The 24,777-nt window shown below is 42.7% G+C and overlaps 1 protein-coding gene across 10 annotated transcripts in view; it reads left to right on the forward strand.

Annotated features, from left to right (window-relative positions):
- GRM8 (glutamate metabotropic receptor 8) overlaps positions 1-24,777 on the forward strand; it is a 791,912-nt gene that overhangs the window by 672,057 nt on the left and 95,078 nt on the right. For all 10 annotated transcript variants that reach the window (XM_053256776.1, XM_053256769.1, XM_053256768.1 and 7 more), the window contains one exon: positions 10,104-11,039. In XM_053256776.1, coding sequence (XP_053112751.1) covers positions 10,104-11,039 — 936 coding nt within the window. The remainder of the gene's footprint in view (positions 1-10,103; positions 11,040-24,777) is intronic.

The following is a 24,777-nucleotide window of genomic DNA, read 5'->3' on the forward strand; positions in this document are numbered from 1 at the left end:
GTCATGGGCAACTGTACCCCATTGGCTGGTGGGAAGTAGGAGAGAGTGGGGAGCCCAAAAGGAGGGAGTTTCAAAATGTATTCAAAGGGACTGGGAGGCAGAGAGAACACTTATATTGAGCCTACCACTCTCAAAGAAGAGGATACATCAGGAGAGGAGGAAGGAAGGTTTGAAGGTTTGTGGTTTTCTTTTTTTAGAACTGAGTATAATATACTGTGCTATTGCTGCTATAGCTATCTGGTTTTGCTGGATCTCAGACTGAAAAAGGCAAAACTTAGGTGCCTGCATTCCTTGAGTTGTGGTTTGTGTTGTTTGTGAGATAGTGTTGTGCCGAGAAATGGATAGTGGCAGCTCTCTCCCTCTTTCTCTCTCTGTGTATTGTGTAATATTTCTTGGTGATTGCTGTGATGTCTGGTCTTGTCTCAGGAACCATGTCTGGCCTTGAGATTAACGTGTGCTTCACTCAGTGCTCTGGTCTGCTCAACAATCTGCATTGCAAGGTGTACTCAGTCAAAATGTGGCTGAAGTTGCTGTAGTTGAGCTTATGGTCATGTTTGCTGCTAAGTAAGGAAGGATGCTGCTATGGCAGATGTTGCAATGCTAGGAATTAATGTAGGGAGTCATAATTGTGTATGAGAGAGCAACTTCTACCAATGATGTTACTGCAGCACAGGCACAATGGCTGGCAGTGGATTCTACTACAACAAATATTTATATATCGCTCGTCAACTAAAGTTCTCAAAGTGGTTTACAGAGATATAAATATAGAACAATATCGGACCTCTGAAAAGTATAAGCATGCATATGTATTCAGTACTTGGTTTGGGCCCCTTTTGCAGCAATTACTGCCTCAATGCGGTGTGGCATGGATGCTATCTGCCTGTGGCACTGATGAGGTATTATGGAAGACCAGGATGCTTCATTAGCGGCCTTCAGCAGTTCTGCATTGTTTGGTCTCATGTCTCTCATCCTTCTCTTGGCAATGCCCCATAGATTCTCTATGGGGTCAGGTCAGGCAAGTTTGCAGGCCAATCAAGCACAGTACACTGTATACTTTTCAGAGGTCCGATATTGTTCTATTCTTCAATCCTTGTCTTCTTGCTTCCATGTAATATTCTAATTTTCTGAGATTGTGGATTTGGGGTTTTCATGAGCTGTACGCCATGATCATCACAATTATAACAAATTAAGGCTTGACTTATCTCGCTTTGCATGTAATGCGTCTGTCTCATATATCAGTTTCACCTTTTAATTTGCATTACTAAAATTAATGGACTTTTGCACGATATTCTAATTTTCCGAGTTTCACCTGTAAATCTGTGTGCATTCAGCCACAAGATGAATGTGGGTAATGCCTGCTTCTGAAGTGTGGGTAATCATGTGCAGTGGGGGGGATGATTTGCGCTGATCTCCCCTTCCTCCAGAAGCACTCTGAGCAACATGTAATTATGTCCCTAAGGGCTGCTCAACTATCAGGGACATAATTGTGTGTTGCACACAGCATTTCTGGGGAAGGGGAGATTGGCCAACACACACACACACCCGCACAGGTACCTGCTCTTCAGAAGCAGATATGCTACCACTCCGGGTGTTGAACAAAGAAACCTGCCATCTCCTAAGTCAAACAATTTGTCCATCTAGCTCAGTATTGTCTCCTCTGACTATCAGGGACTCTCCAGGGCTTCAGATAGGATTTTTTCCTCAGTTGTTACTGGGGATTCTCAGCTCCTAGAGGATTGAACCTTGCACCTTCTGCATGCTAAGCAAATGCTCTGCTACAGAGCTAAGGCTCCATACTTAGGCATGATACACAGCTATAGTCAGGATGTTGGCCATTATTTCAGCCTATTGCCTAGTACTCTCTTTAATCTGTTTATAGTAGCATTTATGCCTGATATATTCCTGAATAAATATGTAGACTGGAACACATGGATCCTGGTGGAATAGAGTTCATGGAGCAGAGTTCGGCCATGAGTGTCGTCAATCATTTTGTTCCTCTTCATAAGTATACTCTTCTCTTAAGAGATATTTATTTTAGCATTTATTGACCCAAGAGCTGAACTCTATACAATTAAAATTGTGAAGTAAGTTTGTGATATTGATGAGAAAAGGCAGACACATTTTAAAATAAAGGGAAGGGGTTTAGTGGTTGCTTTCCAGAAGAGCAACGTAAGAGTTAACAGATGTCTTTAACTTCAGAACAGCTGTTTCAGAATAATAAATACAGTTACAAGAGAAGAGTGGATTATGATGGATGATATCCTGCTTTTCCCATCTCATTCATTCATTCATTTGATTTCTATACCGCCCTTCCGAAAATGGCTCAGGGCGGTTTACACAGAGAAATAATAAATAAATAAGATGGATCCCTGTCCCCAAAGGGCTCACAATCTAAAAGGAAATATAAGATACAGGTGAAACTTGGAAAATTATAATATCGTGCAAAAGTCCATTAATTTCAGTAATGCAAATTAAAAGGTGAAACTGATATATGAGACAGATGCATTACATGCAAAGCGAGATAAGTCAAGCCTTAATTTGTTATAATTGTGATGATCATGGTGTACAGCTCATGAAAACCCCAGATCCACAATCTCAGAAAATTAGAATATTACATGGAACCAAGAAGACAAGGATTGAAGAATAGAACAATATCGGACCTCCGAAAAGTATACAGTGTACTGTGCTTGATTGGCTAGCAAACTCGCCTGACCTGACCCCATAGAGAATCTATGGGGCATTGCCAAGAGAAGGGTGAGAGACATGAGAGCAAACAATGCAGAATTGCTGAAGGCCGCTAATGAAGCATCCTGGTCTTCCATAATACCTCATCAGAGCCACAGGCTGATAGCATCCATGCCACACCGCATTGAGGCAGTAATTGCTGCAAAAGGGGCCCAAACCAAGTACTGAATACATATGCATGCTTATACTTTTCAGAGGTCCGATATTGTTCTATTCTTCAATCCTTGTCTTATTGGTTCCATGTAATATTCTAATTTTCTGGGATTGTGGATTTGGGGTTTTCATGAGCTGTACGCCATGATAATCACAATTATAACAAATTAAGGCTTGACTTATCTCGCTTTGCATGTAATGCATCTTGTCTCATATATCAGTTTCACCTTTTAATTTGCATTACTGAAATTAATGGACTTTTGCACGATATTCTAATTTTCCGAGTTTCACCTGTAGACACCAGCAACAGTCACTGGAGGTACTGTGCTGGTGGTGCCATAGCTCCACCATATAGGTTCTCATGGTACTTTCCCTATCTTACTAGTGTCCTTCTGCCTTTACACAGGGTGAATGCCTATGAACTCTGCACTTTTTCTCCCCATCAACCTATTTAAGCACCGAGATTTTATCCCTTGCACTAGAGGTGACTGGGAGCCAGGAGATCTCCCAAATACAACAAGTATAAAACAAGATAAAACAATAAAATGATTAAACCAATTTTATGATATTAAACAGATCATTTAAAATTAATTAATTAAAAGCCTGAGAAAACAGGTGTGTCTTAAGAGTCTTTTTAAAAAATGGCAATTGATGGAGAAGCTCTGATTTTGACAGGGAGTGCATTCCAGAGTCCCTGGACAGCCAAAGAGAAGGCTCAGTCCTGAGTAGCCACCAAATGAGCTGGTGGTAGCCATAACAGGGCCTTCCCAGATGATCTTAATAGGTGGGAGGGTTCATGACAAAGAAGGCACTCTCTTAAATACTATGGACCCAAGTTGTTAAGTGCTCTATAGGTAATAACCAGTACTTTGTATTTCATTTGGAAATATATTGACAGCCAGTGCAGTTCTTTTAAGATCGGTTTTATATGGTCTCTTCAGCTTATCCCAGACACCTGTCTGCTGCACCAACTGTAGTTTCCAGACTATACACAAAGGCAGCCCTGTGTAGAGTGCATTATATTACTCAATCCTGGAGGTTACCAGCATATGTACCACTGTTTTAAGGTCATTTTCCTCCATAAATGGGCATAGCTTATGTATCAGCTGAAGCTGATAAAAAGCACCGCTCACAACTGCCTTAACCTGAGAAACCAGAGAAAGTTTTGGATCCAGGCAAGCTATATACTTTTTTCTTTCTGGAGAAGTGTATACCCATCCAGAACAGGCAGCAAGTTAAAACACAGAGAGGCTATTCTCATGACTGCAGGAAAGCGGGCTAAGGAAACCCAGCTCGTTTTCTTGCAGTCTTGGGAACCGCTGGGAGCTGTGCAGCTTCCGGCGGTTAGCCCGCTTAAGTCCCCCCCTTAAATGATGTTAGCGGAGCATGGTAGCTTGGCACCACATTAGGAGACCCTGCTTGGGAGGCTACAAGCAGCCTCCCGGCCTCGGGAATCTCCCCAGAATGCCCTGCACAGACCTAAGCCTGGACCTAAAGGCCTTTGCATCAGCAGAAACATTTCGACATGCATCGACATGCAACTTAACATATTCATATCCCACATATTTCTTTCTCCACTCCCCATCTGTCTCTAAAGCACCCAGCATAAGTCACAATCACACTTGGCCACTTGGTGCACTGTGGGCCAGTGGTGTCCATACCACCCAGGACAGATTAAAGAGGATTTTGGGGGCCCTAGGGGGTGTGGAGGCCCTGGGCTTTGGTCTCAAAGTCCAGGGGTAAGAGTGCCACTATGTCCACCAGTGGGCTGTGATCATGGCATTGCCCAGCTTTCTAAAGGGCTAGACTTTTAGAGAGTCCAGTAGGTGTGCCTCTCACTCACCCTATCAGACTAACTTGGTCCAGGTGCAGGATGCTTTAGCAATTAAGGTAAGCAAGCAACCGGTAGCAGTCAGAATGCAGGCATGATAGAATTCCAGCTGCACCCCAAGTCCTTCTCCCAAACCAGAAGTGGGGTGGGATGTAGGGAGGAGAGGAGCCAGATGAAATTCAAACTCCTACCCTGTGATGACTCTTTGAGTTACCTTCTGAGCTGCTCCCCAGCATTGCCCACCAAGGAATTGGTACCTTGGCCAAACTGGTACTTCACCATGATTTGTGAAACAGCCCAGAGGCACAGTGAGAACCAAACAAACAATAAAGGAGCAATGGGAACAAGTCAAAAATTGGGGGAATGAGGGAGGGAGGAGGTGTGGAGATTGAGACAGCATCAGGAATGGCCAGGTTGGGCATCAGCCCATGTTCATCAGGAGGCCCACCTGGGCAACCCCTGAAACTCCAGTACCTGTACCCACTTTGTTGCAGTGAATTCACCCGGAGACTCATGCCACCACTGCTTTTTCCTGTCCTCTCCATTGTCCCATGGGTTTTCTTGCGCAATGGTGCAAACACCTTTGGAAAGAAGCCATTGGCCAATGTGGAGGGTGGGAGCAGCTTCCACCAAGGGAGTCAGCAACTCTTTCCACCTCCCCCCTTTAAGTATTGGGGAGAAGTATGTTGTGGCAGTTCCTCTTCCTTCTCCTTTCTTCTACCCACCGTCTAGGGGTGTGCACGGACCGATTTGGACTGGTTCACAAGCTGGTTCGGTGCTTCAAGGGCCAATGAGGGTGGTGCTGGGGGTGAGAGGCACCTTTAAAAGTAAATTAGCAGGTCCTTACTTCGCTGCTGCCACTCCAGGCAAGCTTCCAGGTGTGGCAGTGCTCCCCCCAGCAGCCCACTTGGTGGTGGTGCAGATCCAGGACTCACCTGGCCTCTGTGCATGCAGCGGATATCAATAGAGTGCTAACAAACGCTGTATTTCTAATAATTCCCAAAATTGGGCCATGTAGCTGTTTGTTTCTTTTCTGCATCTCACCTATTAAAAAACAATTTTCTCTCTCTTAATCTTTTGGGGAAAGTTGGCAAGAGAGAGAATATAAGTCATCTGAGCCTAGTGATTTCATAAGGTCATGTAAATAGAATGCAATCATGAAATATTACCATTCACACACCTTTTCCCAAATACACTATTAAACATCTTCTATTTTTTATTCACACATGTTGGGCTCAAAACACCACATTTTGGTCTTTAATCTTTCCAAGGCATAACAGCCTAGGGCTGTTGAAACCCTTTATTTTCAGAAATTAGAAACAATCTTATTCACCCAGAATGTTTTTCAACATTCAGACCAGTAGGGTGTCATAATATGAATTATGTGTTACATAGTTTATTTGTCAGAGGCACTGGAATGAAAACTATTATATGAATCATTACTACTGACCTTCTCCAGATGGGGATTTATTGCCTTTACTGCCACTGGAATGTGTAACCTGTGAGACATTTCAAAGTGTATTTAACAACTGCAAACATTCTGGGAGGCATTCCTTACCTTAAGTGCAATGACAATAGGTGGATGAATTTTGTGGAATACTGCCAAGCAGAAGATTAAAAGAATATCATACCCATTTCATTCAACCCAGACAGAGCAACAAAAAAAGACTGTCTTGCATCCAGTGTTCCTTCCTTCTCAATTTTGCTCAAATACTGTAACATTTTGCCACCTTAGCTGTAAAAGGAATGTGTTCTCCTGAAACATCCAAACCCTGTAGATGGGTCATGATTCCGCAGATCCTTCCAGTCCTCTGGAAGGAGATGACTGTTTTATTCATGCAAGTTCTTGAGCTCTTGCGGGGAAGTACCTTTCACTCCTAGGGGAATTTTTCACGTGTGTAGGGTGAAAACATAATGTTGGGAGAGGCATGCTGAATGCTTTCGGCATGCTTGACCTTAAAAAAAAAAGGAATATCAACGTTTTATTTTATTTTATTTTATTTTATTTATATACCAGGATATAAATATACATATAGGGATATACATTCTTTCTATGGCATGTTACAACATTTTTTGAAAATACTCTGAGCTGCAGCCCCAGTATACTATGCAATGACGATGTGGGCAAAACAAAAACAAAACCTAAGCCATCCAGAACTTATTGTGTAGCTGTCTGGATGGCAGCTACGGTCTTTGTCTAGGCAAAATTATTCCCAAAGGTTACAGTCCACTTCATAACCTTTCAACCAGAAGTGGCTGGTGCTCACTGGGGTAAGGGGGACGGTGAGGACAGAAGAGTACGACTTTAAAATCACCAAAACTGCTACTGCTGTCCAGCATCCAGCAGGCCTGCCCTGGCACCAAGCTTGGTGTCCTGCACATCCTGCCCATGCCCTGCTTTGCCATGTACCTTGCCCCTGTTGGGAATTCTCTCTGGTAAGAGAATCCCTTTTTCATTATAGCAGAGTGCACAGAGGCACAACACAGCAGAATTTAGTTAAGGCATGCATGTATGCTGAGAGTAAAGTAACTTGGAGTTCATAGTTTCAAATCAATATATATGGCATTTATTAGAGAACTCCATTCTAGATAGGAAAGTGAGGAGTTAGGATCTCTAATCTATCCATCTAGCTGGATGCAGATGGATTCTGCATCTTCTCTGCACACATGGTGCAGGGGAGAGCAGCTTGCATGTTGCAAGGTAGAAGGAACAGGAAGCGAAGGGAGAGAGGAAGGAAGTGGCTGGAAGGAAGGAAGTCCCTAAGATTAGCAATCTACATTCCAAAGGGATAGTGTCAGAGCAATAGAGAAGGGATGACCAATGTCTTGACCCTCTAGCCCTCTGACTCACTAGTCTGTCCTCCTGAGACAAGAGACAGCGCAAAGTCCTTAACTTCCAACAGCCCCCACCTCTCATTTGGCTGCTCTTCATTGGCCAGCTGAGCAGAATGGGCAGAGCATACAGCGGAGAACATGGTGGAGCAGGGAGTGGGCCAGGTGTGGGGGTTGCTGGGCGCAGTCCACCAGATGCTGGGCAGCAAAACTGATTGAGCCTGTTTTTAACTAAAGTTGTGCCATTGAGTTGGTGTTGACTCCTTCCGACCACAGAGCCATGTGGTTTTCTTTGGTAGAATACAGGAGGAGTTTACCATTGCCTCCTCCAGCGCAGTATGAGATGTCGCCTTTCAGCATCTTCCTATATCACTGCCCAATATAGGTCTTTCCTATAGTCTGGGAAACATACCAGCAGGGATTGAACCAGCAACCTTTGGCTCCCTAGGCACTAGTATGTGGATATTTGCTTGGGTCAGCCTGATACCCTTAAAGAATTGGGAAGGGCAGTTGCTTCATTACTCAATTATTAAGGTTCTAGGAAGACATGTACAGGAATTATTAGATAAGATTCTAATGGGGGATTTTAAAAATAGAAATTCTGCAGGCTTAGGATCCCTGTTCATATGTTGTGTTCAACATGTGTACAATCTATGCAGTGTACATATGTACATATTTTATGCACATTCAGTTATTCACACATTATACTGAGTGCATGTACAGCATATACTTCCTGTCTGTATCCCTGTATCCTGCATTTCAGGGGGCCGGTATCCAGGTTCACTTTTTAAATGAATGTATGTACAGTCATTCACAGAAAAAAATTCACAGACTTAGTGCATTGGCCCACCTAAGATGACTGGTTTACCCAGTAGACCAATCCTCTGAGGTGGACTGATGTGCTAAGTCTGGGGCAGAGGGCTGGACTACCTGCCAAGCCCAATTGGTTGATCAGTTCTCCCCGGGGGGAAATGGCGCTTGAATCACTTGAAATGATTCAAGTGATTTGAGGTCATTTTGTCGAAACAGCTGGCCAAGCTGTCTGTTTAGATTAATTGATTTGAGGTGTGATTTGATTTAAGCTTGAATTGAATCACAAAATTTGATGCGTGCACATTTCTAGTAGCCAGCTAGAACAGTCTCTGGGAGGAACACCATCACTGATGCAACCACTGTCTGCAGAGGTGTGGCATAATTATTTTTTAAAGGACTGACTGCCACCAACCAGCTAAAATGCCCCCAAAACATTATTTTAATTTTCCCCCACCTCCAGATGTGCCCTCCCATTTTCACCACCTGCGAATGGGGTGAAGAAAATGGGACAATGTTAGAATTAGCATCACCCATTCCCCCCCCCCCCTTAATGTTGGAATCCTATCCAAGTGAGTAATACACAAGAGGGGCACATGTCTGGCTATGTGAAGATTTGGCATGATTTATTTTAAAGACATTTCATGCTTTTAAAAAAGTAAAATACAAAATCAAAGAGAATCTTAATGGCTTTCAAGCATTCTGCCTTCAAGGAATCCTTTTAACAATGACTTACCTGCTGAGGAAACCTTGCATGTTGTAGAAGATTCTATCTGTGTTGTAGGGTACACTATGGGGATTTGTCATTGTACTAAGCAAAGTAATGATTCCCCCTAGAATGTGCCCAGAACTCTGGCTGTACACTGCAGATCAGTAATAGTGAACAAGCTATCTGGGAAAGCTGCCTTTTCAAGAAGATTGTCAGCCATTACCTAGTACTTTCCTTTAAGGAGCTTCCCCACCACCACCATCACACACAAAAAGGCTTCCTAGGAACAACAGAGTTCCCCAGAAGCCACTCCGAAAGCCCTGGCTCAGCAGTTGTGAGTATATATTGTAAACAAGCTATTATGTGCAAACTTAAAATGACTGATGCTCTGGGACGACAAAAATGCCATAGGTAACAACATATTGGGGACTAAAATAGAGGTGTGTTGGTACAGACACAGTCTGAAAAATTTGAAAAGTGAAAAAATACTCTCTTGCTTTGTGGTTTTACTTCTAAAACAGAGATAAAACCACTAATGTCTTTAGAGTCCTTGCTCTTTCAGGGTCAATGCACTGAGATTTTTACTCTGTCCTTATATTGTAACAGAAATTAATTCCAAGCCCACATGCCATTATTTTCTAATTAAATGTTTGAGAACTATATTTGCACGTGATTAGCTCATAAATTCCTTTTTATAGGATGTCTTGCTTCAAAACTAGCCTGGAGTCGATAAATCTTTTTACAGACGTCAATTTGGTCAGCAGTAAAGAGGTAAATAGAAACTAATGACACTCATCAAGCCCATGGCATGAATGATTTATTGGGCACCATCATTTAACAGTTTCATAAAGTCAATATAAGAGAGAAACGGGTTTCTTATCAAGGTAAACTGCATTTGTACTGTCAGCACAAGGTGATTTATGACAATTCTGTGGCCAGGATTAGGCTATTATAAATGGGAGGAAATGAAAGGCTCATTAATTTTTTTAAATATAAATATATATATATATATCTCAACCACAGGTAGAAGACATGCAGTGGGATAACAGAGAGCGAACTCATCCTACATCGGTCTGCAGCTTGCCGTGCAAGCCTGGGGAACGAAAGAAAATGGTGAAGGGAGTGCCTTGCTGTTGGCATTGCGAGCGCTGTGAAGGATACCATTACCAAGTGGATGAGGTCACCTGTGAAGTGTGCCCGTTTGATAAGAGACCAAACACCAACCGCACCGACTGCCAACTTATTCCCATCATCAAGCTGGAGTGGCATTCCCCATGGGCTGTTGTGCCTGTCTTCATAGCAATACTAGGGATCATTGCCACCACCTTTGTCATCGTGACATTTGTTCGCCACAACGATACACCGATTGTCAGGGCCTCAGGACGTGAACTAAGCTACGTCCTCTTGACTGGGATTTTTCTCTGTTATTCCATCACTTTTTTAATGATTGCGCGTCCAGACACTGCCATCTGCTCATTACGACGGATCTTTTTAGGGCTTGGCATGTGCTTCAGTTATGCAGCCTTGCTTACTAAAACAAACCGGATCCACCGAATATTTGAGCAAGGAAAAAAATCAGTCACTGCTCCCAAATTCATCAGCCCGGCTTCCCAGCTGGTGATTACCTTCAGCCTCATATCGATGCAACTTCTAGGAGTCTTTATCTGGTTTGGTATCGACCCTCCACATATCATAGTGGACTATGGAGAGCAGAGGACTCTTGATCCGGAAAATGCCCGGGGGGTTCTCAAATGTGACATCTCTGATCTCTCTCTCATTTGTTCTCTTGGATACAGTATTCTCTTAATGGTAACATGCACTGTTTATGCTATTAAAACAAGAGGTGTTCCAGAGACCTTCAATGAAGCAAAGCCAATTGGATTTACTATGTATACCACCTGTATCATTTGGTTAGCTTTTATTCCAATCTTTTTTGGAACTGCACAATCAGCAGAGAAGGTGAGTGACAGTAACCTATCTTAACCCAATTTCATTTTCAGTTGCCATGTTTATGTCAACTCGTACATGATTCTAAAGATGTAAAGCAGAAGTTACTTGGGGAGCATATTGCTTTAGTACATTCAGATCTCAAAGGTTTTTGGAAAAGTACATGCTTTAAGAGTGATTTTAAATTTTCTAACATTGCAAGAACCCCCACAGAAATTTGTTTATTCAAAATAGATGGTTGCCATTAATGTAATCAAATTATTTTATTTCTCCAGCCTTTATTATAGTGGGTGCCTAAACAATGCATAATTCCCAGGATTCCCTCCTTGGATTTTGCTTGCTCTCTCTCTACTGACCTCAGAATACAAGAGGGTAGTAGTAGTGAGGTTTCACCACATGCTTCCCATCTCCCCATCTCCTTTCTCAAGCTTTAGCTTCTCCTTGGTACCTCCATCAGGCTCCTGTAGACCTATGTTGCCAGGCTTTCAAGTCCTCTGCTCGCCCCACTAAATATTGGCCAGAACTTTAAATCGTTCCTAACAAATGACACAGTTAGAAGACAAGAAATTAGAAGTTTAAGAAGATAAGTTGCCATCTCACCAGAGCTTGTACTCCCAAAGGACTGAACTGGCACAGGAAGCCTATACCGCACCCTTCTCTTCCCCTGCCTCCCTGTCACTCCTTGAATGTTCTTTGGAGCCCTCCACATTGCAGGTTGGTGTGGCTTTCTTCTGCTTGGCTGCATTCCCTTGGACTTGATGCTGTGGCCATGCTGGCTGCATTGGGACTCTGGAACCCTGACAGCCTCACAGTAATGAAAAACATTTATTACTTTCCAAATTATATAATATATACTACATTTTCAAAGAGGTAAAAAAGCCTGAGTATGCTCAGAGCTGAGAATGTATATAGTTACTCAAGGTGTTTCTCAGCATAGTATTTGATATCTCCTGGAGATCTTAAGCTCTGCATAAGAGACAGCCTGGCCCAACATGTTCAGAAACCTTTCTTGTGACAGTCCTTTCTTGTGGTAGTGAAAGGAGAAGATCAAGCTATAATGCAAGATCATGCATGCCTCCCTGGACAGAATTGACCAGTTGATCAAACTGGTTCAGGCTTATGCATTGATAGATAGATAGATTGATAGATATGTAAAAGTAGCAGTAATATCCTGTCTTTGTCCCCAGCATCTGGTACTCAGGTATAGTATTTCTAACTGCCTGATAGCTATTGGTAGATCAGCCATGCATAAGTTAACGAATCCTTTTTAAAAGTCATCTAAACTAGTGGCCAGCTGTACATCTTATGTAAAAAAAAACCCCTCCATAATCAAATTATATATTGTGCTCAGAACTTAGAGCCATGCAGTTTCATTGGATGACCCCCAAGTGCCCACACTTTCAATGAGAAAGAATAATTTCTTTTTGTATGTGTTTGACATGTCTTTTGTTCAGCAAGCTGTTTATCATGCATGCTTTTCCTGATTCTTTCAGTTTTGACAGAGAACAATGATTCTCTCATCTCATAGTACTGTTTGTGGAGATCTTTATAAGTTTCACTATTGAAAATGTATACTCTGCAATGCTGATTGCTTCTGAGATTTTGAGAAATAGTAGAAATGCACTACAAATTCACAAAAAACTGGACAGCAGTACAATATCATGCCAATGGATATGAAACTTTTACAGAAGATATTGTAGCTGATTCAAACAGGTTATTTTTTTTAAATGGAGCATTAAAGAGCCTCCTTAAAAAGGTGGGTTTTAAGTTGTTTTTGAAAAAACACTGAAGGAGGGAGCATGGCGAAGCTCTTCAGGGAGGGTGTTCCAAAGCCAAGGGCCACAACCAAAAAGGCCCTGTCTCTAGTCCCTGACAAATGGATCTCTGTTAGTAGTGGGGCCATGAACAGGGCCTGAGACGATGAATGGAGGGCCCTGGCAGTTTCATATGGGTGAATGTGGTTAATGAAATGAAAGCCTGATACCAGCTTGCTCATAGGCTTAGTTAAGACAGCAAGTCAAGAAGAGTAGCATCTTTAATATCTATATTTCCTATACCTATATTACCTTGAATACCTATATTCAAGACATTTGTTGAACACAACAGGAGAGCACTAAAATCTGAGACACATGATATTGCACAGCAGCAAGGGTCCCCACTGCCCTCAAAGTCTAAGCAGGGGCTTTCTAGCTGAACTTGGAATTTCAGCAGCTGTGTCCTTAATGGTACGCAGCCAACATTCACAGCATCTATGACTGGCACAGTGCCCATTCTAAGATGCTGGTAGTGTCTTAGAACTGGGATCCTGCTGTAGGTATAGAAATGACCAGTTAGAACACTACTGTGACCTGTCACAGTCTGCACTTTGTTTTCTGGTTTTCCCTAGCTCTCCCAAAAACTTGTGCCTTATTAAAAAGATACAAATTTTGGTAAAATTGATCTAAACCAGGGCTGCATAACTTGTTGCTAACCCCTGCTAACTGGGCAAAGCGGCACCTTTTAAATGTGGTGATTCTCTTTATTTAGCAGGGGGAGAGTAATCCATCCCCCAGCACAGTACCTCCAGTGACTGTTGCTGATGTCTGTCTTACGTTTCCTTTTAGATTGTGAGCCCTTGGGGGACACGGACCCATCTTATTTATTTATTTGTTATTTCTCTATGTAAACCACTTTGGAAACGTTTGTTGAAAAGCGGTATATAAATATTTGTTGTTGTTGTTGAGTTACAACTCCTGTTATCCCTGATTATCAGCCACTGTAGCTGGATGGGCTGACCTTAAAGTGTCCAATCAATTTGATTTTCGACACCTGATGCACATAGAGTTCTGTGGTGTTCTTTGGTAAAATACAGGAGGGGTTTATTATTCTCTCCTCCCGCGCAGTATTAGATGATGCCTTTAAGCATCTTCCTATATCGCTGCTGCCCGATGTAGTACCAGTGGGGATGCGAACCGGCAACCTTCTGCTTGTTAGTCCAGCATTTTCCCGCTGCACCACTTAAGGTGGTCAGGCTGAAGTTATGAGCCCTTAATTAGACAGAAATCTTGCACTGTGTCCTCTTTCCTAGCCATTGCCTTATCCTTCTTCCTTCTGAATCAGTTTTTCTTTTCACTTAAAAACTGTAGTAATCAATCTCGCTAATGTTATCTGTTGATTTCTTTTCACATTAAACCAAATTTGGCTACTTCATGATCAGGCTACTAAATGAGCCTTTCTCAAGATTCTCGCTATCTCATTCTTTAAGCCAGTGCTTAGATTTTCAGCAGGCTTTAAGGCAGTGCTTAGATTTTGAGCAGGCAGACTCTGGCCCTTTGTCTTTTGTGTTGCCACTTTCATTACTGTTTTAGTAGATAGTAAAGTCATCCACACATTCTAATGGTGTGGGGCTGGGGAGGGGCGGGAGGCAGAATCACAACTACCTTCTCTCCCAGACTAGCCTCTGCTTCTTCTTGGCAGCGCTGCTTGTGCTCCCACACAAGTGGCACGGCCATTCAGAGGCTGGGGGAATGCAGCCTGGCCTCCAGAAATCCCACAATGCACCACATGAGAAGCATGGTGCATTGAGGGATTTCTCCACCATGCTGAGCTCTGGCCACCTGGCTCTGTGGCTGCTCGGGCAGTCACATGCCCAAGGACTGGGATGGAAGTGCATGCTTGCATCTCAGTAAAAGCCCAGAGAGGAAACTCAGGATACCTGGCAGGGCAGCACCAGGATCTGGCCTGATTCCGGCACTCCACACAAGCACTCCACTCTAGCTAGGGCTGTGCAAGCCTGGGTAGGGCAGCTTGTGTGAATAGCCTCAATGGAGGCTACTGTTTGACTAAAATTTGGTGGCGTAAGGAGCTGGAGGGAAGTACCCACCCACCCACCCAATATTCAATCACTGCTTTCAGAAAACAAAACTGAATGTATTGTGTGCAGAGATGCAAGTACCCAAATCCAGCCCCTTCCTCAATGCAATTGCAAGAGGAAGAAACATGTGTATGGGGGATTCACAAACATTAAGTCTGGGATAGTTCAGGGCGGGGGGAAATGAAACGAGATGAAATGTGACAAGACTGCTGATCTGGACATATCCAAAGGGTCAAACTAAACGTACTCTAAGCACCTGATTGTAATTAATGACCTTTTTTAAAAAGGGTCCCAAATGGATTGGAGCCCGCATAGATCATGACCATTGCCGAAGAAGCATCCAGAGGAGGGAGGCAAGGGATGCAGTTGCCCCCCGCCCCCCCCCCCCGGCTAGATTGAGCCATTGAATTCAATGGGGCTTACTCTCAGATAAGTGGGTAGAGGGTTGCAGCCTTTGCCCCCACCCCTGGAAAAAGTCCTGCGGATGTTCGTGATAGGAGCAGAGGTTGAACATTCGATCAAAAGCCCAGTTGGCGCCACTGTGTTTGCACCACTGTGCCCGGGAAAATTGGAGCAGCTGGTGCATGGCAATCCAGATTGGTACTATAGTGAGTGCAGAGGGTTAAACCCTTTCCTCTCATATTTTAGAGGTACAGAGGCCTGTTCCATTTCCCTTTTACTGAATATGCAAGCAGGCTAACCCCGGTCATGTTTTTAAAATAACATTTGGTTTGATCCTGTGTGGATGCAATCTAGCCAAAGTGAAGCTCTTATAATCCCTGTTAATGTCGGTGGGGGTGGGGGGCCTGTTCCCCCACCCTCACCCTATTGAAATAACATTCCTATTTAAATCCACAGGACTTAAATGTGTGCTTGATAGTGCCCTGTGCTTGCACTGCCTAATAGCTTAGAGGACTCTCCAGCATGACAGCTCTCTTTCTAGGCATATTTGATATATTTCTGAGAAAAGATTGAAAATATTTATCATGAAATGAATCAAAGAACCCCATGCTGATAAATTATGCTGCAAAGAATTTGCATGCCCTTAGCCAACACTTAGCTCAAAAATCTGTACAGAGGATGTGAATGCTAAGGCAAAGCACCTGCTGATTCAGGCATAAACCTCTCCCAGAGAAGGAGTGCTCATTAGCATGAGCTTTCCCCCACTGCTACAGATGGGTATAGCCTCTGCCTTTGTACTGTCAAAAAAGAGCTTCGCAAGCTGAGCTTACTCAGGGTGCCATGAAACAAGGATGTATGACCTTCCAATACTTGCACTATTTTATGTGAAGTGAAAGGCCATGAATATTTTATAAAAGAAGTGAGCCTAAAGGTAGTCATGTCTCTTAGGTATGGTAGAGGAATGCTGGCACTTAAACTTAGGACAAATAGAGGGAAACACTTTCAGACTGTGACTCCGTAGATGAGTTTAAAGACAGATGTGTTTCTGCATACATTTCCAACAGGATAGTGTTCACTGCATTGTCTTCCGCCCAGGTCTGCAGAATTTACTGGCAGAAGTGACAGTTCACAGGAATTAACTACTATGCATATCTCATGGAGGAAAACATGTGGTGTCAAACAAGTGCCCTTTGTCAAATGAAGGCCTCTTACATGCATCCTATTAATTTCCAAGCTGCCTTTTCATTTACAGTTTATGTGTTTTGATTTTCTGTAGGCCTTTACCAACCAAATAATCTCCTTTCCCCCTCTCCCACCATAAAGAATAGTATGCCTCCTGGCAAGGAGATAAGAGTGCTTTAGGATAACTATGGCAAAAAAAGCCTTTTGCTCTGCCAGACCTGTTAGGGCAGAGTAGTTGTTCCCTTTGTGGGTATGTTCATACAATGCTCTGGCAAGTAGGTACAAGGGAATTGACAGCTCCCACTGCCGATTCCCAAATCCTCCACCTAGCTTTGTTCAACATTCTCAGCCCAACTTGAAACCTTGGTTACTGATGCTGAGTAAATATCAAGTGAAATTTGGGCAAAGGACTTGGGAGCCAGCAGTAGATAGGTTAGAGCCACAAGTTCTTCTTGTGTACTTGCCAGTGGATTGTGTGAGCCTGCCATGTCTCTTTTAAGGATAAATATACATGTTCAATATAGATGGTTCTGAAGGTTTTATGAAATCTGCCTGATACTGAATCAGACCATTAGCGTCAGCGTCAGTATTGTCTACACTTACTGACAGCAACTTTCAAGGGTTTCATACAAGGATCTTTTCCAGCTGTTCCCAGGAGAGTAGGCATTGATACTTTCTGCATGCTAAACTGGCATTCTACCACTAAACTACAGCTCTTCCTTTAAGAACAGCCCTGTTGGTTCAGGCCCAAGGCCTATCAGATCCAGCACCCTCTTTCACACAGTGGCCCACCAGATGCCTCTGGAAACTCCACAGTCAAGAGGTGAGGGCATGCCCTCTCTCTTGCTGTTGCTTGCCTACAACTGGTATTTAGAGGCATTGTGCCTCTGTGGCTGGAGGTGGCCTATAGCCACCAGATAGTAGCCATTGATAGACCTGTCCTCCATGAATTTGTCTAAGCACCTTTTAAAACCATCCAAGCTAGTGGCCATCACCACATCCCGTGGCAGAGAATTCCATAGATTAATTACGCACGGTGTGAAAAAGTACTTCCTTTTGTTGGTCCTAAATTTCTTGACCTTCAGTTTCATGGGATGGCCCCTGGTCCTAGTGTTGTGAAAGAGGGATAAAAATTTCTATCTGTCTAATTTCTCTACTCCATGCATAATTTTATACACCTCAAACATGTCTCCCTGAATTGCCTATTTTCCAAACTAAAGAGTCCCAGATGCTGTAGCCTTGCTCCAAGCCCCTTATCATCTTGCTTGTAGCCTTGCTCCAAGCCCTCTTCTTCACCTTTTCCAGCTCTACAATATCCTTCTTAAGATACGGTGACCTTAACTGTACACCATACTCCAAATGTGGCCGCACTATAGATCTGTATAAGGGCATTATAATACAAGCATTCTTATTTTCAGTCCTCTTCCTAATGATCCCTACCATGGAATTTGCCCTTTTCACCGCTGCCATGTACTGAGTTGACATTTTCAGCGACTCAGCCATGACCCCAAGAGCTTTTTCCTGGTCAGTCACTGACAGCTCAGATCCCATCAGCATATATGTGAAGATGGGGTTTTTTTTGTCCCAATATGCATCACTTAACACTTGCTTACATTGAACCACATTTGCCGTTTTGTTGTGCACTCCCCCAGTTTGGAGAGATCCTTTTGGAGCTCTTCACAGTCTGTTTTGCATTTCACTACCCTAAATAATTCTGCAAATTTGGCCACTTCGCTGCCTACTCCAACCTCTCGATCATTTATGATCTACAAGTCATAAACTTCTAAAGTTATAAATCGCATCACAATTCATAAGTCAAAGTAATACACTTCAACAACTTTCTTAACCCAGTTGTTGGTGGTTTACCTAACCTTACCCTCTTGATTGGTACCTGCGTTAACATTCAGGCTTCCATTAAGTGTGAATCCTTTCAAGCTGATTCAGTGGTGTTGGCTGCTGCTTTACACCTATGGCATAACTCCTGGAATAAAAATATATTATACATAGTAGTCCTCTTTGGATAAAGGTGAATGAAGGAGCACCAGTACGAATGGTAAGTAGCTGGGGAAATCATTATAGTATACCTATTAGTAAGGATGAGCAAAACGTTGCATAGTTAAAATATTTCTACTTGATATGGGCCATTTTGAGTGTTTTGACCTTGGAACAGAACAACCCCATTTTGATTCAAAACGTTCTGACATTTTGAGTGCCATTTTGGAGGCCTATTTTTCCCCTGTTGATTGGTTTTCTGGCACTGGCTTCTGTTTGGCTTCTGATCTCTCCTTGCTTCTTGGTTGGCTTGTTATCATACAAATCATGGACAACTGTGCCCCAATTGGCTGGGGGAGGGAGGGAGGGAGGGAGGGAGAGGGGAACCCAAAATGAAGGAGTTTCAAAATGTATTCAAAGGGACTGGGAAACAGCCCTTATAGTGTGCCTCTTTTGAAGAGGATACATGAAAAGAGGAGGGTTTGATTTTGTGGTTTTCTCAGCACTAAGTAATAATAATAATCTTTATTACGGTCGTTGACCAGCACAAGTTGTAAAACAGTAATACTATACAGTAAATGCAATATGAGGAAAGTGTTGCAGTATTACGGAGATTAAAATTGATGTAGCATTAAGACTGAGGGGGAGGGAATCTAAAAATACAAAATTTTAAAACATGATATAAAACACAAACAGAATAGATAAAATGCATGTAAGCTAAAAAGGACTCAGCCAAACACTTTGTTTCAGTCAAAAAGCAGTATAAAATCAGAACAAATTTAAAAGAGGGGATAATCAGCATTCTATGGGGTCCTGCTCAGCACAGAGTCACTGAAAATGCTAGTAAAATACTAGTGAAATAGATTAAAATAAAAGGGCAGCTTATTCCTGCTTATTGAACAATTACAACTCCAAACACAGCTCAGCTCCCAATCTGGGAGGAGATATACAATTCAGGGGCTCTATAAAGTGTTAGCATTGAATTAGCTACTTTTAAGCTGGCAATACCTATCCCCACATGCCCAGCTACAACTAGCTGAGATATGAGTACAAATTGCTCTGGCATTGTGTCATTTATTTGTCCATTTTTAGGCTCTTCCGAAAGCGAAGGGCTGCACTGCAAAATTTGGCTACCTGTCTAGTGGAAGAGGAATTACTTCCTTCCAGGAGCCTGGCAGTCATCTGAGGTAGATCGAGACCTGGGAACTTGACTGTCAGAGGGTGAATGAAATCCCGGCGCAGGTCTCTGTAGAACAGGCATTCCAATAGTACATGGGTAACTGTTTCAACTTGACCCTCGCCGCATGGGCAAAGCCTCTCCCCAGCACTAAGTATAATATACTGTCCTATTGCTGCTATAACTATCTGGTTTTGCTGGATCTCAGATTGACAAAGGCAGAACATGGGTGCCTGCCTTCCTTGAATTGTGGCTGGTTGGTTTGTGAGACAGTGTTGTGGCGAGAAATGAACATGGTAGCTCTCTGACCATGTTTGTGTAATATTTCCTTGTGATTGATGTGATGAGCTCCATGTCTGGCCTTGAGACTAACTTGTGCCTCACTCACTGCTCTGGTTTGCTCTGCAATCTGCATTGCAAAGTGTACCCAGTCAAAACATGGCTGAAGTTGCTCTAGTTGAGCTTATGACTATGCTTGCTACTAAGTAAGGGTGCTGCTGTGGCAACAGTTGCAATGCTAAAAAGTAAGGACTCATAATTGTGTGTGAGAGAGCAACTTGTGCCAATGATGTAACTGTAGTAATGGCTGGCAATGGATTCTGCACCAGTTATTATTTTTTGGCCATTTTTGGATTGTATCTGCTATGTGTGTTCTGTGCTAGGAAGGACAGATTTCCTTTTACCGGGCAAAGTAAAAGTGACCCCTGTGAACTGGAAAAAGAGGCACCTTTTTAATGTGGTGATTCTCTTTATTTAGCAGGAGGAAAGTAACTTTGCCCTTTCCAGCTCCAGCACAGTACCTCCTATCCAGTTGCCCTATCCAGTACCAGCACAGTGACCATTGCTGGTGTCCATCTTATGTTTCTTTTTAGATTGTGAGCCCTTTGGGGACAGGGATCCATAATTATTTGTTTATTATTTCACTTTGGAAACAACTTTGGAAACCTTGTTGAAAAGCAGTATATATAAATAGTTGTTCTTGTTTTACTGTATGCTTCTGCAATGTTTTTCAAGGCAGGGTTGCAAAATGCATTGAAAATTAAAATGTAAAACTTGTGTGCAGTGCACTCTGTGAGCGCAGCTTGTTCTATAGGGGACAATGGGGAAATTTGAAATAACCCATGATGGGTGCTACCTCCTACCCAACCCACAAAAGAAATCAGCAAGTGGGAGATCTTAAACAAATTTTTAACCTTTTTCCCAACCCCCCCCCCCAGGATTCAATAAGGGTTTGGGGGAAAATGTGTTACAAATTGCCCACTTGCCCATTTCTTTTTTGCTTTGGGTGGGAGGTAGAACCCATCACAGCCTGCCACCCAACCCACTTTGGGGTCCTTAGGAACTAACCATGGGGAACAATGGGGTGTTTCAAGTTTCCCCGTTGTTCCCTATGGCTGAAACACTCGAAACCTTTTGAGTTTTTCCCCGCCAAAACAACCAGTTTGACTGATGTTTTGACTAAACATTTTGGCCATCTGCATTTTGTTTCAAGCTCGAAATAAAATGAAAAATCCATTTCATGCACATCCCTACCTATCAGTGAAAACATCATCTCTACCTATCAGTGAGAACATACTGTGAGAACAGTAGGTGATAGTAGATAGATGTGAACTTGATGGAGAATGCTACCCCTGCTTCTTTGAAGCTGGCTGGCAGAGGTTAGTGTGTAGAAGCAAACTGAAGAATAATAGAATCCAACAAATACAGGAGACAAATTTTATTAAGAAGAATCAATTAATAGTTCCAATACATTTTGAACATGTGCTCTTCATCAGTGTAGAATACAGAGAATGAAGGATTATAACACACAGAGGTCAGGCAGTGGAGTACAATTAGTGTAAAAATTTAATGATGAAAGTATTTTAGTTATTTAGCACTGCAAGGCAATAAAGGCTGCTTACCTGCCATCCTGCTTGTTCTCTACCTGCCTTGCCCCCAGTCTAGAACCGGCCTCAGCCGTAGCTAATCTAAAGCATTATTGAAGAGCCGGCCTGGTTCAAGGAATGAATTCATTAGAAGCACTGCAATCAGGGGACAGCAGATATTGACATGAAGCTCATGTTCCCATGCAGTGGTCAAGAAGCTATCCACTTAACAGAATAGGCCCATTCACTAGGTAGCCATTGGGCAACCATTCACCACAACACACTTTTCTCTCTTGGGCCTGAAGTCCTCTTTCTAGTGATGCTAATGTATTTGTCACTAATTTGTCAAGTCGACACTGACTTGATGGCAATCAATCCAAGCAAGCAAGCAAGCAAGCAAGCAAGCAAGCAAGCAAGCAAGCAAGCAAGCAAGCAATGTATGGATAAAGTGTAATGGGCTTTTCTTTTTGAGGACCCAGCAGCCATATAGCTATAACTGAGTGGATGGGTTCAAAGAACCAGGACCCCCAGTTCCTGTGGCCCACCCCTCCTTAGTTTCTTCATTTTCTCCCTCACTCCGAGGGGCTGCCAGGGAGATGGGTGAACATGGGCTTCCTTGCCCCTGGGACCCAGTGTCTTTTAAAAACTCAAATGTGCCTTGAACCCTTGAATATACAACAGGTTGTCATTTTTGTACATGAAATATTTTATTTTGTAATCTATGCTGCTGTCATGTATGGATTATTTTTATGCTACGTATTGGTGGTTTTTTTTTTAAGTCTCTAAATTAAAATGCTACACCAGAAATTTTGTAATCCAAATTTTCTGCAATCTTCCTGCCTTCCACTATAAATAAAAATGTTCTTTCCCACAAAGCCTTGTGGTCCTAATCACAGGAGTTCAAATCTGTATCCTGTCAAATCTGTATCCTGTTAAAGGAATTCAAATCTGTACAGCCTCATTTTTGTTGTCAAATTCTCCAGTGGTGAAAATGTAGCAGAAGAAATGTTAGAACAGGAAATAATTTTCACTCCAAAGTAGCTTCAGAACAGGTACCTTAAGACCATACCTTTGCAGGCAGTGACAACCCTGGAGGCCCTCCTAGTGACCAGCTTCTGCTGCCAACATTTTTTTAAAGTATAGAAAGCAACAGGAAATTATGCAACATCATGTGATATCACATCACTTCCTGGTGCATCCAGAGTTTTTATTATCATCATCATTATTATTTAATGACAGCCAGCAAAAGCTAGCTACTGGTAAGGCTTCCAGCACTGCTGTTGAGCCACTATTGCCTGCAGAAGCATAACATTACAGGAAAACCTCTTAAAGACTCCTATGCTTCTGTCATTGATGCCCCTTGAAACATTTGGGTGAAAAAAAAGCCATTTCTTTTGACTTCTGTGTTCCAGAACTAGCTCATACATATGTCTGTGTAGGTGTATAAATGTTGTCCTTTACAACAATAATATATACAGACAATAAACAGAGATAAAAGCTATACAATGGAAGCCCATAATTGCTCATAGTCATAACAGATACAAATGAAAGTATGTGCATAAAGATTTAAATAATACTAATACAAAGAATTCAATTTTGTATCCGTCCTCTAGAAATTAATGAAAAATAACATTTTAAAAAAAAATAAGTCATGAACGTAAGAAAGTTAAGAAGAGCCTTGCTGAATCAAACCAAAGGTCCCTTGAGTTCAGTATTCTGTTTCCCACAGTGGTGTTAATAAAATTGCACCGAGGTGATTGGTAAACACCCCAAAATTGCATTCTGGCTTGTGTGGGGAAATTTGCTCAGAAAGGAACAGTTCCACATGAGATTAAATTTACGCAAAGTTGTAGACCCAGGAAATAATTGGAAGGAGGCAATGTTTAAGTTTCAAAATCAAAAGCACCCTTCCCTTTTTAGAGGGGTACAACAGAATAAATGTGTGGTTAAAGCAATATTACTATTAAAGATCCGTTCAACTGCAAAGAGGTGTTTTAGCTTAAAGTCTTAATTGTATAAATTCCCAGATGGGCTAGAGAAAAAGGCTTTTAGAGAAAGAGGTGGCTGGATTTAATAAAAGGGGCTAGGCATAGAGTTGGGACCAGTGAGGGACAAACATTTATCTTACCTGATCTGGACGAAGAAACTTCGGGGCTCCTGGAGCAACTGAAGGACCTTGTTCCTCAGGGACATCTCAGTCAGAGGCAGGGGTGAGAAGATTGGAGGAGTTAGTTGATAGAGGTGAATCCACAAGGGTGCTAGTACCTCTGTGGAACCAGCTTCCTATGTTAGCAAGGAAGCCTCGGCAGATCAGGATAGGCAGGAAAGCCAAACTGGAGAGGACTGGAATACAGCCTGGCATAATGGCCCGTGAACAATAAATCACCCAAGCAGCTGGTGACTCCAAGGTAGATGTACACAAAGAGCACACTGGATCTGTTGGGGGTTGCTAATTTTTACCTATTTTTAATAGGTAAAACAAAAGAGCACTAAGGAAAGACCTAAACCTAATCTAAAGGATTACATAATGAATAGGTAAGGAGGGAGAGAGATGTTTCCATCTTCTCTCTAGGAGGAAAGGAAGGATTGTGACTCAGCACAGGAAGTGCGGAAGAGTAAGTTCAGGGATTATAGAATAGAGACAGGTAGAACAGTTAGGGAGACCCTTACTAACTCTCTCTACTCCCAGTGTCCCTAGTGGTCATTAGGATAGTTAGTGCAAAACGGTCGATGCACTGGAACTCCATCTGCAACAGGATCATGGAATTGGGGCTTGATATACCCCAAAACATATGCTGGGCCCGGGGCCGACATTCCTGTTGCCCTTCTTTGTGAATAGGTGTGTTGGGTGGAACCTGCAAGGATTCCATTGTTGCTGATCGCTCTTCCTGAGTTCAACAATGTGGGAATTGCTGAGGAATGTCAAGGCTGATTGTCACGACAAGATGCATAGATGTGAGAAGGGGATATTTGTATGGCAGAGGGTCCAATAATCCAATCAGCACTTTTAATGGGCACGTTGAGGTCCTTATCGCTGACTCAACCCTTTTTTGAGTGGGGAGAGTTACCTCTGTGAGCTTTATCTGCGTTCTTCCTGCTGAGTTAATTGGTGCATTCGCTGGCTGCTATCCTTTGCTAAAGGAGGGAAGGGGCCAAGGCAGTTCACTCCTCAAGTGCAGAGTGGCCTTGGCTGGAAGTTAACCTGCTTTATTTAATTTATGGTGTCTACTTAGGTTATCCCAATGTAGGAAGAGCATGAATCTGATCCCCTTTCCAATT

This window comes from Hemicordylus capensis, chromosome 5 (genome assembly GCF_027244095.1).
Source record: "Hemicordylus capensis ecotype Gifberg chromosome 5, rHemCap1.1.pri, whole genome shotgun sequence".
Classification (NCBI taxonomy): domain Eukaryota; kingdom Metazoa; phylum Chordata; class Lepidosauria; order Squamata; family Cordylidae; genus Hemicordylus; species Hemicordylus capensis.